General features: G+C 44.5%; 1 protein-coding gene across 1 annotated transcript in view; it reads left to right on the top strand.

The window, feature by feature from the left end:
- The window catches only part of ACOXL (acyl-CoA oxidase like), a 288,084-nt gene that overhangs the window by 139,236 nt on the left and 133,604 nt on the right, over positions 1 to 15,244 (top strand). The window contains 1 exon segment of the mRNA XM_012811040.1: positions 739 to 892. Within this exon segment, the coding sequence (XP_012666494.1) occupies positions 739 to 892 (154 nt within the window).

The raw sequence follows: 15,244 nt of genomic DNA, 5'->3' as shown, positions 1-15,244 counted from the left end.
ATACAAAGTGCAAAAGCAGTCACAGTGGGCTTAAAAACCCAACTTGCTGTGCTACCTGGTGGGCTGGTTAGCAAGTTGGATTTTCAAGTCCACTGTGATTGCTTTTGTACTTTGTATAATGTGGACTTTCAAATTCCAAGTTGATCCTAAGTTCAACAAGACCGATTACCATATTCTAGGGCATTGTTTTGCATTTCGATATCATTATTGCTTTCTAGAGTTACACTTTTAATACATAAGCATAAATAAAAGAATGAAAACCATTTTTGTAGGTACAGAATTAGTACTACTCATGTATAATGCACATCCTTACTTTTCCCTCAAAAATTTGGGCAAAATATGTGCATTATACTTGGGAAAATACGGTATTTTGGAATATGATCTGTGTCGACCAAAAGAGGAAGAGAGTTAAACATAGTTCTCTCTTTGTACTGGGTCAAGAGGTGCCTGGACAGATGCCCAGGAGTGATGAGGGCTGTAAATGGACTGGCAGGAAAGTAAACATGGGCAGAAAGCAAAGGACAGGTTTTCCAAGGGAAGGACGATATGGCAGAGACACATGGTTGTGGATATAGTCACAGTGTGGGGTGATGGTTTTGAAGGGCTCTGGAGGCCTCTGGCTGTGACCTCCGGAGGAGCAGTGTCCAGCCTTGCAGTCTGCCCCACCCTGCCCGTCCTGGGCGTGCTCTTTCACACCGTACATTGCTGTGTTCATCCTGTCTCTGCTTTGTCTTGCAGGTATGCTGGGGCCCTCCTGGACAAGGACATCTTCCAGGGGAAGGAGCTGATCAACAGCCGCTCGCTGCAGGCCCTGGTGGCAGGGCTGAAGGCCTATAGCACCTGGGAGAACATCAGCTGCCTGCAGGACTGCCGCGAGTGCACCGGAGGCATGGTAAGTCCAGGGCCAGTGGGCCCACAGGTCCCCAACATACAGCAGGTCCCAGGGAGCACACCCTGCTCGGGCTGGGCCTAGGCTTGGGGGTCAGATGGAGCTCCCAACTGCTCCTGTGACTCTGGGCCCCTTACTTGTTAGCCTTGTGGTCAGTGCGTGTCCTCTTCATATGATGCTGCTGGGACTGATACAGGCCATGTTTATAAATGCTCGGCCCACAGTGAGCATCACCAGGCTTGTTGGTAGTGGTGGGTGACAGTCTGAGAAAGGGCCACTGCGGGTTCTGGTGGTCAAAGCTCTGCTCCAGCGTTTTAATCCCTTGGAGAGAACACTGGAAATGACCCTGTGGTTGTCCTGTCCTTGGGGAGGAGGCAGAGGCAGAGGATGTAGAGATGCCTGCTGTGTCCCCAGCCCTGGGTTGCGGACTGGGTTGTACAGTCAGGAGCATAGGTGGGAGAGATCCCAGTGTGAGTCTCTGGGGAGACAATGGGTCTCTGAGGGCAGCAGGGATCTGTGGCCTGTTCCCATACAGCTCTGAGAGCAGAGGTGCCTGCAGGATTCAGGGGGTCTCTGAACCCCTGTGGGAGCCATGATATGGGGACCCAAATGGTGTGTCTGAGAACAGGACACACAGGGGAAGGGGGTGACAGACCTGCGATTAGCTGGCATGACAGGACCGCAGGTGTCAGCTGTGTGTTGCACCAGGCCACACCTCCCGGGGGAGAATAGAAAGAGGGTGCCCCTGTTGGGTCTTTGGTCTGAACTTAGTACTATTGGATATTTGCCTCCCTCCCCCAATCAGCTCTAAACCTGAACGGGAGGAGGAGGAGTTTCAACTTCAGTAGACAAGGGGCAAGAGCAAGTCAAGAGCAGCTATAGAAAGTGAAAGAGGAGGGATGAGTTTTTGGAAAGCCAATACCCTGCCCTTTGCTCCAGAGCTGGGAGACCCCATGGAGGGGTGGGGAAAGGCTGGGTCTTCACAGGAGGCAGAACGGCAGTCAGGGCCTGACAGTCTCTTCCATGTGAATGGTGGTGTCTGTCTACCTGAAAGCCAGCATGATCATTCTCTTGAGGGGCGAGTAAAGGTGTGTCCATGATGGTGGTGGGGGTGACATCCTGTGGGGATGCTGTGTGGAGTCCACATGGAGCAGAAAGAATGGAGAACAGAGTTACAGCTTTCACTGGGCACAACCAGCCAGGAGCTAAGGTCCTCTGAGGCTGCGAGGACAGTGACCTGTTGCAATTGTCCTTGGCGACCTGATAGGTCAGGAAGCCTTTGTCAGGGGCTTGGTTTCCATCTACAGTTGAAGGTCCCTTTAAACCATAAGCTGGGAACATCTAGAGTTAGAACCCAGGGGTTCAGGGTGAGTAAGTAGGTTAGGTCAGTAGGTGAGACCTGGAATGCACTTTCAGGCAGGGGCAGCCCACCCAGGGGAGGGTCAGGGGCTCTTGGAGTTCCTGAGGAGCTCAGATACAGTAGTCCCAGTGGGTGACTCAGCCTGAGGGTCCACACAGAACCACCCGTGGGCTTCCAGTCCTCTAGGCTGGTTCCCTTGGCTCATTCGCTCCACTCAGTCCATGGGCCAGCATGCCCAGCAGCCTTGTGCCCCCAGACACTTATGGCCTCCCTATGTAAAGGCTCTTCTGTACTCCTGTTGTCCTCATGAACCCCCTTCATCTGTCCTAGCCCCATGCTTGCCCTAGGAGGCCATGCTGTCCTTTGGTCATCCTAAACCCTAGCAGGGCTGCCCAAACTATCGCCCCAGCTGCTGTCCTGTGGTCCTACCCCAGCATGCCTGCCTATGCCAATCAAGACTACACAGAAGCATAGAAATTGCCTCGGCCTGCCTATTTGAGAAGAAACACAATGAGAGGGCTGCTTTTCCAGGCAAGGAGACCAACCCTATCCCCCCTGGGCCTGCAGACTCTCTGAGCTCTGCTCCTTGGTAACTCCTCAGCATCATGGGCCAGAGGGTCCTAGGAGGAGAGCACTGTGTCCTGTACTCACAATGCCTCTTATACCAAATACGTGGGCTTTCCATATCAAGTGGTTCTCTAATTCTCTGTGGATCCCATCTACCACCCTCTGATTTAATTCATTCTGACACTAACTACCTGGAGTGTGTGCAGACACCAGTCGTACCACCTTGGACATCAATCACAAGAACTGGGTCTCCTAATTACCCAGACTTTTATCCGACTTAGCTGTAGATTGGGGTTCCCACGCCCTTTTCCTTAGGGTCACCAATTTGCTATAACAGCTCACAGTACTCACTTAGCATTGACCAATTTATTGTAAAGGATATAATAAAGGATACAGATAGGCAGTCAGATGAAGTGGTGCATAGCCTGTGCTCCAGAAGGGTTCTGAACATGGGAGCCTCTTGCTTCTGGAGCTGGCGTGTATCATGCTCGCAGCACATGCATATATCCACCAGCCTGGGCCCTCCCTGAACAGTGTAGCTCAGGGATTTTTATGGAGGCTTCATCACACAGGCGTGATCACTTACTAACTCAACCTCTAGCCCCACTCCCTTCCCAGAGCATGGGGTGGGTATAAAAGTTCCAAACTTTTCATCATGGCTTGGTCTTCCTAATGACCGACCTCTGCCCTACAGCTGCCCAGGAGCCCACTAGGAGTTGCTTCAGTAGATGCTCCCACCACCTAGGAAAGGCCAAGGGATTCAGGAGCTCTGTGTCAGAGCTGGAGGCAGAATCTTACAAGAGTAATATTTTATTGCTTGAAGAACATTCTTAGCAGTGACGCCAATGCAAATTTTGAAGTAATGTTTTAATGGCTTGGTACCGGTTATCATGTAGAAAATTTCTTCAGCCAATCCCTCAAATTATGTCAATTTTTTTCATTATTATAAGTGATATGACAGGAAAGATTCTAGCACTTTAGTCCCTAAATTTTATTATTTTTTTTGCATGCCTGGGATTGTTTGAGGGGGGATCAAGCACTGAAATGATAATTGGTATTGTTAACAGAGGTTATACCAGACGTCCACTCTTGCTACCCAGCTGTTCAATGCAGACTACTTAATAGTTTCTAGTTGAGTGGCTTTCAAATTCTTTTGACCGTGGCCCAAAGTAAGAGGTACACTTTTTATTACAACCCAGTGTTTATAAATACTTACATACCAAATAGAAAAAAGAAATTTCATAAAACAGTGTTGGCCTCACTATTGTGATGTGTTTTCCTATTTTGTTTTTATTGTTATGTAGTTTTAACAAAAGCTAGTTGTAGTGCATTAGATTGACTTCATGACCTCCTGCGGTATCACATCCTGCTGTTTGCAAAACAGTCTAGACCCACTGGTCAAATAGAGAGAGCCATGGATCAGCAGAATGTCTGTGGTAATAAAAAGAAGCTGAAGTTTCAGGGGAAATATATGTTCTAGCCCAGGCTATAGTGTGGCTTCTGCTGAGACCAAAAGATCTGATAATTTTGTTTTCACTGGAATACTACTAATTTGGCTTTTTGGAACTTAAGATTTTGTATTTCTAATGGGACAGAAATAAAAGCCTTTAAGTGTCTCCTAAGCAACGACCCTTACCAAAAAGAGATGAGTTCTTTATATTTGCTTGGCTTGTCGTGTACGAGCTTGTCCTTGGGGAGGAGGAATGAATGTGTACAGCAGCTTCTCAGTATAGCCTGGGTGAGGGTTCATGCTCTTGAACTGCTCAAGGGAAACCTTTGGATTCTGTAGCTTCACAAATTTGGATTCTGTAGTTTCCATAACACTTGCTAGTTGATTTTAATAACATTATCTCCCTGTGTTAGAAAATCATGAGAAGGTCTTAGGTTGGCTATTGCTACAGGAGCCTCTGCAATTCTTGCTTTCTTGAGAGGATAGGCTGAATGTTGCAAGAGTGATACTTCTTGGCTGAAGAACGGTCTTAGTAGTGAAGTAGATAAATGCAGAGTACACACAGAAGGGAAACTCTGGAATTAAACCATATTTTAGCTACTTACCTCCTTTGTTTCTGAGCTCTAATTTTTCTAATTATCTCTAACTTTGCAGCGTAGTCTATCACTTTTTGTTCATAGACACAAAAAAGAATTGTTTTACAAAATATGATCATGAAATGAACAATACAGGTTGGAATTTCCTTAGTTCATGTACATACAAGAACTTCGTAGCCTTAATGACTTAGAGTAAACATCATTGCTAAGCATTGCTAGGTTCTCTTTATGTGTGGAATGTATACAAGGTACATGTTCCCAAAGGCTGGGTAACATGAGGAGGACACTACACTCCATGGAATTGGAAGGTCCTGAGATTTCAGCCAAATGAACATTAGGGGCCCTGTGACTGAGATGCCAACTAGTAGGCAGCAGATACTCTCTTGACTGAAACAACCAAAAAATGCATGATATATATGCACTAAACAGTTTGTAAGACCCTGGACATCACGCAATGAGGAACAGTGATCTTTGAAAAAGAGAAAATAAACCAGATGAGCCATATGCTATTCCCAGTTTGCTGCCTTGAGAGAGTTTTCAGGCCATGCCTGAGGAGGGGAAACTGAGGCAGCGCCCAGCAAATTCTCTGAAGACATGAGGCTGAGTGCACAAGGAGATGAAAGCATGCTGAGTTTACAGTACAGAATAGAGGACAGGGAAGAACTGGACAGGGAGAAAAATCAGAGGTCTGCAGCAGGTACCTCCAATAGTCAGCCAAATATTGACCAGTGCATGTGTGTGAGGAAATGACTCCAGGATGAGGAAAGAATCACCCAAAAGGATGATAGGGAAGGGGATCCAGTGTTCACACGGGACTGGGAATGGTGGCTTTTCCAGCCAGTCTGGAATATCTTAAAACTCACATCTTGATGAAAAACAGGAATGCTGTGTATAAAAGAACAAAGATAAGGATGACAGCAGATTACTCATTAGAAACAAGACAAGTAAGGTGATGGTGGAACAGCATCTTTAAAGAACTGAAAGGAAAAAAAATCAATCTAAAAGTCTATATCCAACAAAATGAGGCTTCAAAAACAAAGGTATAATACATTTTTCAGACTTGCAAAAGTTAAAAGAATTCATCACCAATAGATCTCTGAAGACAATTCTTTAGACAGAAGGAAAACGACATCAGATAGAATATGGATTAACACCAAGGAATGAAAAGCATCAAAAATTAGTAACAGTATGGATAAGCTCCTGATTTTTTCTTAGTATTTAAATCTCTTTGAAAGATAATCAACTGTTGAAACAAAAATAATAAAAAGGTAACGTGAGGTTTATAAAAAACTATGTGAAAGTAAAATGCATGACAACCAGAGCATAAAGGCCAGGAGGGGAGAAAAGGAAATACTCTACTGTAAGGTTCCTTAACTCTCTGTGAAGTCATATAATAGCACTTGAAAGTAGATGGTAATAAGTTAAAGATTGATACTATAAACCCTAAGGCTACCTCTGAAAATATATATATTCCATGTTCTTTGGAGTTGCTGCTACTGCCAAAAAAAAAATTAATAACATAATACAACAAAGACATAGCTAATGAGATGGAATTATAACAATAGTAAGTTAATCTAAAGAAGGCAGGAAGAGAGGAAATTTGGAAGAATGAAAAGGTTGTTCAAATAGAAAACATATAGCAAAATGACAAGCTTAAACCTGCCCATATTGATAAATACTTTATATGTAAATATCCTAATTAAAAGGGAAAGATTGTCAGATTGAATTAAAAAGCAAGACCCAACTATACAAGAAACATACTTCAAATATAAAGACATAAACAGGTTAAAGGTAAAAGGATGGAAAAACAGACACCATGCTAACATTAGTCAAAAGAAAGCTGAAGTGACCATTCACACAAAGTAAATTCCCAAACAGAGACCGTTTCTCAGGACAAATAACGTCATTTCATGGTGACAAAGAACCCAGTTCATCCAGAGGATATAATAATCCTAAATGGTGGCTACCAAATAACAAACCTATGAGGTGGCTACTTTGGTCATGCCCAATTTACAGATGAGGAAACTGAGGCTCTGAGCAGTTGAACAAACTAAGCTCCACAGATTCCCAGAAGATCCAAAGCCTGATGTGTTTGAGGCTGTCCACATATGTTGCTGTGGCAAAGCTAAGTTCAGAGGAGAGTGGAAGGTCACAGGGGGGCCCAGGGCAGCTTCCCTGTGTGGAATGAACAGAAGACACTGGGTGAAAGAGACCCTATTGCGCCCTGCATTTGCACACAGATCCCACTCCAACTTTACGAGCCTCTTAATGTTAGGAAGTCCAGACCTCCCAAACACGAAACGCTAAACTCCATGGGCCTTCATGCTTCGGATACCCCAGACCTGCCTCTCCTACTGGTTCTTTGGGCCAATGAAAAGGCAGATACTTCCCAGATCAGACACAACACCTGCAGCGACCAGGACCCTAGTGTGCCCTGGCCTGGGCTGCCACGGCTCTTTGCTTCTCATTTGTTTTTGTTCATGGTCATCATACAGCCATACTTCCTGTATGTGCAGGCCCCCTTACATAGTATAACTTACTCATTGTCAAGTGAAGTGAATGCTGTTATTAGTCCTACTTTACACAGTGAGGGAACTGAGGCCAGAGAGATTGAATAACTTGCCCAGGGGCAAGCACGAAGATGTGGCAGAGCCAGGTTTCAAACCCAGAGAGTTCATCTCCAGAGCCCATATTCCAGACCATGCTGCCCTTTGCAAATTGGGTTGTGCTGACTTCTACCCTCCCTGCTCCAGAAAATAGCTGAGTTCTCCTTAGTGGGACAAGCACAGTTTGAATCTAACTTGTGCCTTTGCAACTGTGTGAACCGGGCAGGTCCCTCACTTCTGGTGCCTCAGTTTCCAAGTGTTGTCCATAGGCGCGTCTTGCCGAGCTGAGTGATCGGCATCAGACTGGACCTTCCAGTGGTGGTGGAAGTCGTCTAGCAGGACCAGCCCTTCTTTATCCTAATAGATCCTCTGATGATTTCCTGCTGTTTCCTCCTGTGTACAGCTGAGGGAGGCAAGGTAGGATTTGGGTAGGTGACTTCCCCCAAACCTCTCTGGTGAGTTGCGAGAGGCTGCAACAGGAGTTGGCAAAGCCCAGCCTGCTCTTGGCACACAGCAGGGTGATGTTCCCAGTGGCCAGTGCTTCGTGCTTACACATGTTTTGCGTTTCGGCTTCTCATCTCAGTGTGTAAGTGGAGAACCAGACTGGCCTCATTTGGATGTGATGAAAACCCTCCGCCTGCCCACGTGGGAATGCTGCCTTCGCCGCCGTCTCAGTCGGCCTTTGAGAGCCGAACGCCGCCGGCTCTGATTAGCTGCGTGACTCAGGCCCAGGCCACTTCTCTTTGTTCCTCACCTCCTTGCTTATCAGGGCCAGAACGTTCTTAAGACTGTTGAAGTTAGCTGTACTTTCCCATTTCCTCTTTTCCCCAAGTTCAAGCTAACCTAGATTGAATTTCCTAAACTCCTCGAGAGGAGGGTAGGAGAAATGGCCCTGGATAGCCTGTTTCTGCCTCATGGGAACAGGGAGCATTCTGACAGATGGGGTAGGTGACCTGTCCTGGAAGGGGTGGGTGCCCCTGGGTTTGGTGTGGGTGGGGTCTCATGGTCAGGGCCTTGTGACCTTGAACTTTACCACAGGGAGCCTCAGTTTCCTTATCTTTTGAGGCCTAGAACGTGGTAGTTACTCAATAAATACTTGCTTTTCCTTCCCTGCCCTTTGGCTGGATGTGATAACAGATTACACTGCGGGATCGCAACTCTGCCCTTCCCTTTGCCTCTCCCCCACTGTGGCCCGTTAAGACACATGTGGGAGCTTCCTTGTTAGGGACTGAGAAGGGGCAGCTTTGAGCCAATAAGGTGAGTCACATCCTCCACCAGTGAGGACTCCAGAGCATCAGAGTCTGCAGAAGTAGGGTGGGGACCTCAGCACACCATGTGGTTCCTACTGCCCCTCCGCTGGGGTAGAGTGGGTGCTGGGGCTCAGCTGCCTGCCTTGGATCTTACCCAGTGTGTTTTGTTCCTTGAGGCTGTGCCCTCTGGGGCCGTCTTGTCTCTGCTCCCAGCTGCTCCCTTACTCCTCAGTGTGTTTCAGAATCCTCCCCTTCACCCTCCCCCAAAAAAGACAGTACTGGCCAAAGCAGAGTAAAATAGCTGTACAAAATTGGAGCAGACTAAAGTCTCAGGAAAGATCTGCAACCCGCCCCAGCATGATGATAAGGTTATCAGCTCCTTTCACTTTAGACAGGGAGCTGCTGTTTGCTGCTTGGAAATGTCACCCAGCTGGGTGATGACTAAGTAATTATATTTAATGATTGCGTAAGAGAATGCTGAAGAAACTGCAAGTGTTTGTCAATTTTTTTAAAGTGGGGAGATGCGGAAGCCTGGCTTGTTCAGTAGACTCAGTCCCAGGACGAGTTCCTCGGGGAGACTCAGCACCACCTCATTCATCTGGCATCAACCAACCCTTGGAACAGAGTCAAGGCCTGAAATAAACAAAACAGATCACTGGGAATCCCAGAGAGATGTCACAAAGCCTGTGCACTGCAGCCCAAGCCCTAACTCCACTCCTGAGGGGGCCTGGCCACCTCCTTCCTGCTGTCGACGCTCACACGTGGCTCTGGGTTTACCAGGGTGGTGTAGGAGGGGCAGAGGGCTTTCTGAAGGTGCTAAAAACATTCAGGGGCACCTGCTGGGGCCAAAGAAGATTCGAAACAACTACAGTATAAATCAGCCTCAAAACTCCTGGAGCATGGTCGGCTCCTGCTCATCCAGAACAGAGTTCTCCACAGTCACTTGAGGGCCACCTCTCTTGTCCTGGATACTACAGATTGACAGTTCTCTGGGTTAAAATAGTTGGTCTTTGTTTCAATGCTGAGATTCTCACAGCAACCCCCTGGACATATATCTTTCGGAACAGACCAGCAGGTCAGCCTGACTTAGATCTGATATGGCAGAGGCTGTTTTGTTCCTCATCCAATATCTTAAGAAGAAACAGAGCGAAGAAAAGTGCTGACTGGTACCTTGGTCATGTGTGGCTACAAGTCCAGATGGCTGGGGTTGGGTATGTTAGCAAGACGGGGAAGTGGCGCCAGGCAACTGGTGGCAGGTGGAAGGAATTCAGGGTCTGAGGCAGGTTCTGGCAGACCTGAGAAGGGTCTGTCTGGGGTCCCAGTATTGACATATGCCCCCTGGTAGAAGGGCCTTCTCGGTGTTACTGTGATGTCAGCCAGATTCTTGCTTAGCTCCATCCTCATTTTCCTCGGAGATCACCTGGCTTCTCTCCATTCCTGCCCTTTCCACTTCTTTAGTCTGAGATCTATTTTTCTGGAGGGGTTGAGACCCTTCAAGAAGAATCCCAGCATTCTGGGCTCTGGATTAGGCTTCTCTTCATCTCTGTGGCTCCTTTCTGAGCATTATGCTCGTAGGAACCTGTCTGGCTGTTGGGATTTACAACAGCACAGTAACAATCACTGTGTCTATAAATGATCCAATTTTGAATGAATTTTGCACTAAGATTAGAGGAATCTACTCTTATTTTCTGAAAGAAGTTTCTATGTTGGACTCTCTGACAGTTCTCAGAGCCACTGCTAGATAAAATGTTAGAGGCCTGTGTGCCTGTTGCCCCCTTAAGTCCTCCACCTGTCCTGTGAATAGGGATTACTCTCCTTATGGTTTTCCCATGGGGGGAAGAACTAAGACTAGAAGTGAGATATAATTTATCCAGATAACTTTTGCAGAGGCAAAGGTTATAATTCAGGCCTTCCAAAGCCAAGGCTATTGTCCCTAATTAAGGACCTTGCTCCCCCTTTGTTTGGTGCTGTGGAGACTGATATCTTTGTTCCCTGGCCCTCTGGGTTCTGTGCTAATGAACGTTCTATGCTTAACACTCATTTAACATAATCTGTGACTTTTAAACAAAACTGTGTCTTTTGCTGTTTATCTGTGGTCCCCAGAAAAATATCGCTCTCTTGTGAGAAAGTCCGTATGTCATCTTTGTGAGTGTCTTATGTTAGCAGGTCCTATCTTGTCAGGCAAATTAGGGGGAGCGAGTAGCAGGCAGTAAAACTGACCCTCACCACTGACCTGATAAAGAAAAGAGAAATTGCCAGAATGACCCAAGGATAATCTATTTTATTGGCATCATTCCTTTGGAAGTCTCAGCTCAAATTTTTAAGGGCATAAACAAGGCGATTATAAATTTCATACGGAGTGGCTCGCATCCAGACATATGAGAGAGTAATGGGGAGAGCTGGCATCCATCCTGGGCCAATTTGCCAAATTTGAATCTACTGTATATTGTTGATCTTTCTCATTTTACCCTCCCTCGAGGTAGTTCATAACTCTCCAGAAGGGTTTAAGCCCCTATCCCAGAAAGAAAACAAGGAGGAGGGGCAGAAGGAGGCTTCACAAGTTGACTTCTCAATCTGTGATCGGCTTAGTTAAGATTCTTTTGGATGCAAGTAAGAAAGGCCCATTACAAACTTGCTCAAGCAAGAAAGGAGAATCCATCCAACAAAGGACAGAGAACAGAGAATGTCCTGGAATTTAGGTCTCATGAGGACCAGGAGCTAGGATGGGGTTTGGAGTCTAGGCGTCTCTGCAGAAGTTCTCTCCATCTCTAGGGGCCTGTGGTCTCAGACTCGGGACCTGTGGTCTCAGCCTTTGAGTCTCCTGATTTCTGTCTGTTGCCCTTGTTCATCTTTGCATTTGTGGCTGCCCTTGGCCATGGAATGTATAACATCTTATTTCTAGCTATGCTCTGTGATGGCGTCTTGCAGATCCAATGCTGAATTCCCATCTCAATTTGAGTTGGATTCCTTCCAGCCTCAGTCATTTTTGGTTAGGGAGTGGGCTCACGTATCATGAACATGCCCGCTGGTGCCACATCTCCATGGGTGCTGAGACAGCTCTCAGAGAATAGTAGCTGAGCAGATACCTGTTATAACATATATATTTTTTCCGAATAACATTTTGTAACTGGTATATAGGAATGGAGTTTAATTTTATATGATAGTCTTATACCCAACAACCAATAACCTGTTTGTAGTTCTTTGGGGTTTCCTATGAAGATATCATATCATCTGTGAAAAATGATAGCTTGATTTCTGCTTTTACAATTATTTACATTTGTTTCTTTGTCTGTATTTTTGAAGTGGTGAGGACCTCTAGTGCAATGGTTCAAAGAAGTGGTTGATAACAGGCACCTATATTTTATTCTTGATTATAAAGGGGATGAATCTATTTATTCTTTCACCATTAAAGATATTATTTGGTGTGGGTATTTTGAAAACCTTTATCATGTGAAGGAAAGTCTATTTTACGAAGGAGGCTAAGTTTGTGAGTGCATGTGTGTGTGTGTGTTCATCTTTTTGGGTTGGTTTTAAAGTTTGAATGCATTTGAAATTTATAGAATTATTTATCAGCTTATATTTTATTGAGATAATTGTACCTTTTCTTCCTTTAATCTGTTAATGTTGTGAATTTACATGAACAAATTTTCTAATGTTAACAAATCATGAGTTTGGGGGTATATTCAACTTAGTCATTGGGGGGTGTGTGCACGCTTGTGCAAGTGTGTGTGTGTGTATTTAATTCACTTACATTGCTGATTTTGTTTGCTGACACTTTAGTGTTTTCTCATCTGTGAGCATGCATGAGGATGTCCTGTGTCATTCCTTTCTAGGACCCCCCTTATCTACTTTGGATATCCAAGATATACCACCATCATTAAATGACTTGGGGTGTTCCTTCTTTTTTCTATTTTCTGGAAGAGTTTTATAGAACTGAATTATCTGTTTCCTGACTATGTAGTACAAATAACCATGAGTACAAATGTTCTCTTTCTGAGATTTTGTTTCTTTAGTGGTTATAAGATATTCAGATTTTCTATTCCAATAATTTGTGTTTTCTGTCCATTTCTTCTTAGTTTAATAAAACCTATCAGTTAAAGTTCATGGTACCCTTTTATCTTTTTATTTGTTTATTTTTTGATTTTAGGTAACATAAATTTTTATTGTTGATGATTTATTGAGGGTACCTGGAAGAACCAGGTTACACTGATTGCATTTGTTAGGTAAAGTCCCTCTTATAATTGTGTTCCGTCCCCAAGAGGTGTGTCACATAACCCATGACCCCCAACCTCCTCCCTCCTTCTCCCTGCACCCCACTTTCCCCACCCCTCACTGTGTACTGGATCATCAATTGTCCTCCTATTAGAATTGAGTACATAGGATTCTTGCTTCTCCATTCTTGTGATGCTTTACTAAGAATAATGTGCTCCTCTTCCATCCAGATTAATACAAAAGATACAGTCTCTTTTTTAATGGCTGAATAGTATTCAACAACTTGTTAATCCATTCTGGGTTGGTGGGCATATAATAGCCATTTCCACACTTTGGTGATTGTAAATTGAGCTTCAATAAACAGTCTAGTGCAAAGGTCCTTATGATAAAAGGATTCTTTTCTTCTGGGTAGATGCCCAGTAATGGGATTGCTGGATCAAACGGGAGGTCTAGTTTGAGTTCTTTGAGGATTCTCCATACTTCCTTCCAAAAAGGTTGTATTAGTTTGCAGTCCCACCAGCAATGTAGAAGTGTTCCCTTTTATCTTTTTAACCCCCACTGTATCTGTAGTTATATATACTCCTTTGCCATCTCTAATAGTGTTTGTTTTCCCCACCCTTCATATCTCTTGATCTATTTTTTTCCCAAATAATATACTTCTGGCTCTGTTGATCCTTTCCACTATATCAGGCTTTTCTGATTTCTTTGATTTTTATCTTTTATCTTCCTTTTCTATTTCATTGATTTTTATCTATAGTATTTATTTCCTTCTACTTGGGGGGGGGGTGTTTATTCTCTTGCTCAGCCTATAGTATCTTAACTTGAATGCTATTGTTTTCTCCATTTCTCTTTCTATATTATAAACATTGAAGTTGTAACTTTTCTTTTTAAACACTTCTTTGGCTATATTAACCATGATTTGATATATATGATTTTCATTTTGTTGATTCTAAGTTTATTTTCATTTTCATGATCACTTATTTAACCCAAGAATTAGTTTAGTATATTTTTCAGTTCCCTAATGTTTAGTATCTTAAAATAATAATAATAACCAACATTTGTTGAATTCTTATTATGTGCCAGTCACTAATCTTCAGACTTCACTACTGTAGATGCTCCCTCCTGGCCACACCTGCTGTCTGCTTTTGGACACCAGCTCTTGGCTTACTCCATTCGCCATCTTGGTTTCCCTCTTTTCCTCTGCCTGATCTTTGTACTTTCCTTGTACGAGGTTTGAATCATAAAATATGTTTTACAGGGGTCTCACTGAAATAGGCTACAACCTTAGTGCCATTCACAATTAGTTGCTAGGAGGCTCGATGTAACCCATAAGGCAGAGAGTGGGGTAACCATGCACTGAACGTGTGCTCTCTTCATGGGGTGGGGTGCAGTGTTTTTCAATTATTTTTTTTAAGCTCATGGCACACTTGAACCTATAGTTAAACTTCTGTGGTACACTTAAATGATGTTGATCAAAAAAATATTTACTTACTGTGCTTTAAACGTCTTTCAGAAATAATTTAATTAATGGTCTTTAAAAATTTTCACAGCCCACCTAAGATCCTCTCATGGTGCACTGGTTGAAAATTAGTGCTCTAGTGGTAGGTCCCTTCCCGAGGTTTTACATACTATGTCTGTGGTGAGGGTGCTCTAATTTATATTTCCATCCCAGACATCTTCTCACATCTCCAGATTCTTGTATCTAACTTTCATTTTTGCTGGTCCACTGGGATGCCTCCCTGATTCTCATTCATGTGTTGGCACTGGAGCTTAACCCACCAGCAGACTGCTCCTTCAGGCCTCTCCACCCCGTCAATCCCACACCATCTACTTGCTTGTCACGGGCCACCTCCCTTTTCTCCCTCTTTCTCAGGCAAATTCTCCTCTTGCCAAGCCCTCCACACATACCCCACACCATCAACGGCTCTCTCTCCACTTATGGTCTATGATTTGTTCAGCAATTAGAGTCATCTTTTAAAAACACAAGTCATCTTACTCCAAAGCTTAGAATTTATTTTAACTTTACATTGCACCTAAACTAACATAAAATGAATCCCCAAGATGGCTCCTGAAGCTGCAAGTGATGTGACCTCTGACTGCTCCCCAACCTTCCCTTTGAGCCACGCTCCTTCCCCAACCACCTGCAGCCCAGCCTTCTTCTGTGCCCCTTTGTGCCTCAGGGTGTCTGAGCAGCTCTTTCGGCCCCTTCCTAGCTTGGCTGAATTCCCTCCTCCAAGGTTCCAAGTTAAACAAGGCTTTTGAAAACCTTCTGTGGCATCCAAGTTGGAGGATGTCTCTCTTACTATTTTTTTTT

This window comes from Otolemur garnettii, unplaced genomic scaffold, assembly GCF_000181295.1.
Source record: "Otolemur garnettii isolate 467f Iridium unplaced genomic scaffold, OtoGar3 scaffold00148, whole genome shotgun sequence".
Classification (NCBI taxonomy): Eukaryota; Metazoa; Chordata; class Mammalia; order Primates; family Galagidae; genus Otolemur; species Otolemur garnettii.
The sequence above is the reverse complement of the archived record's forward strand: the minus strand, read 5'-3'. Positions and strand labels throughout refer to the sequence as shown.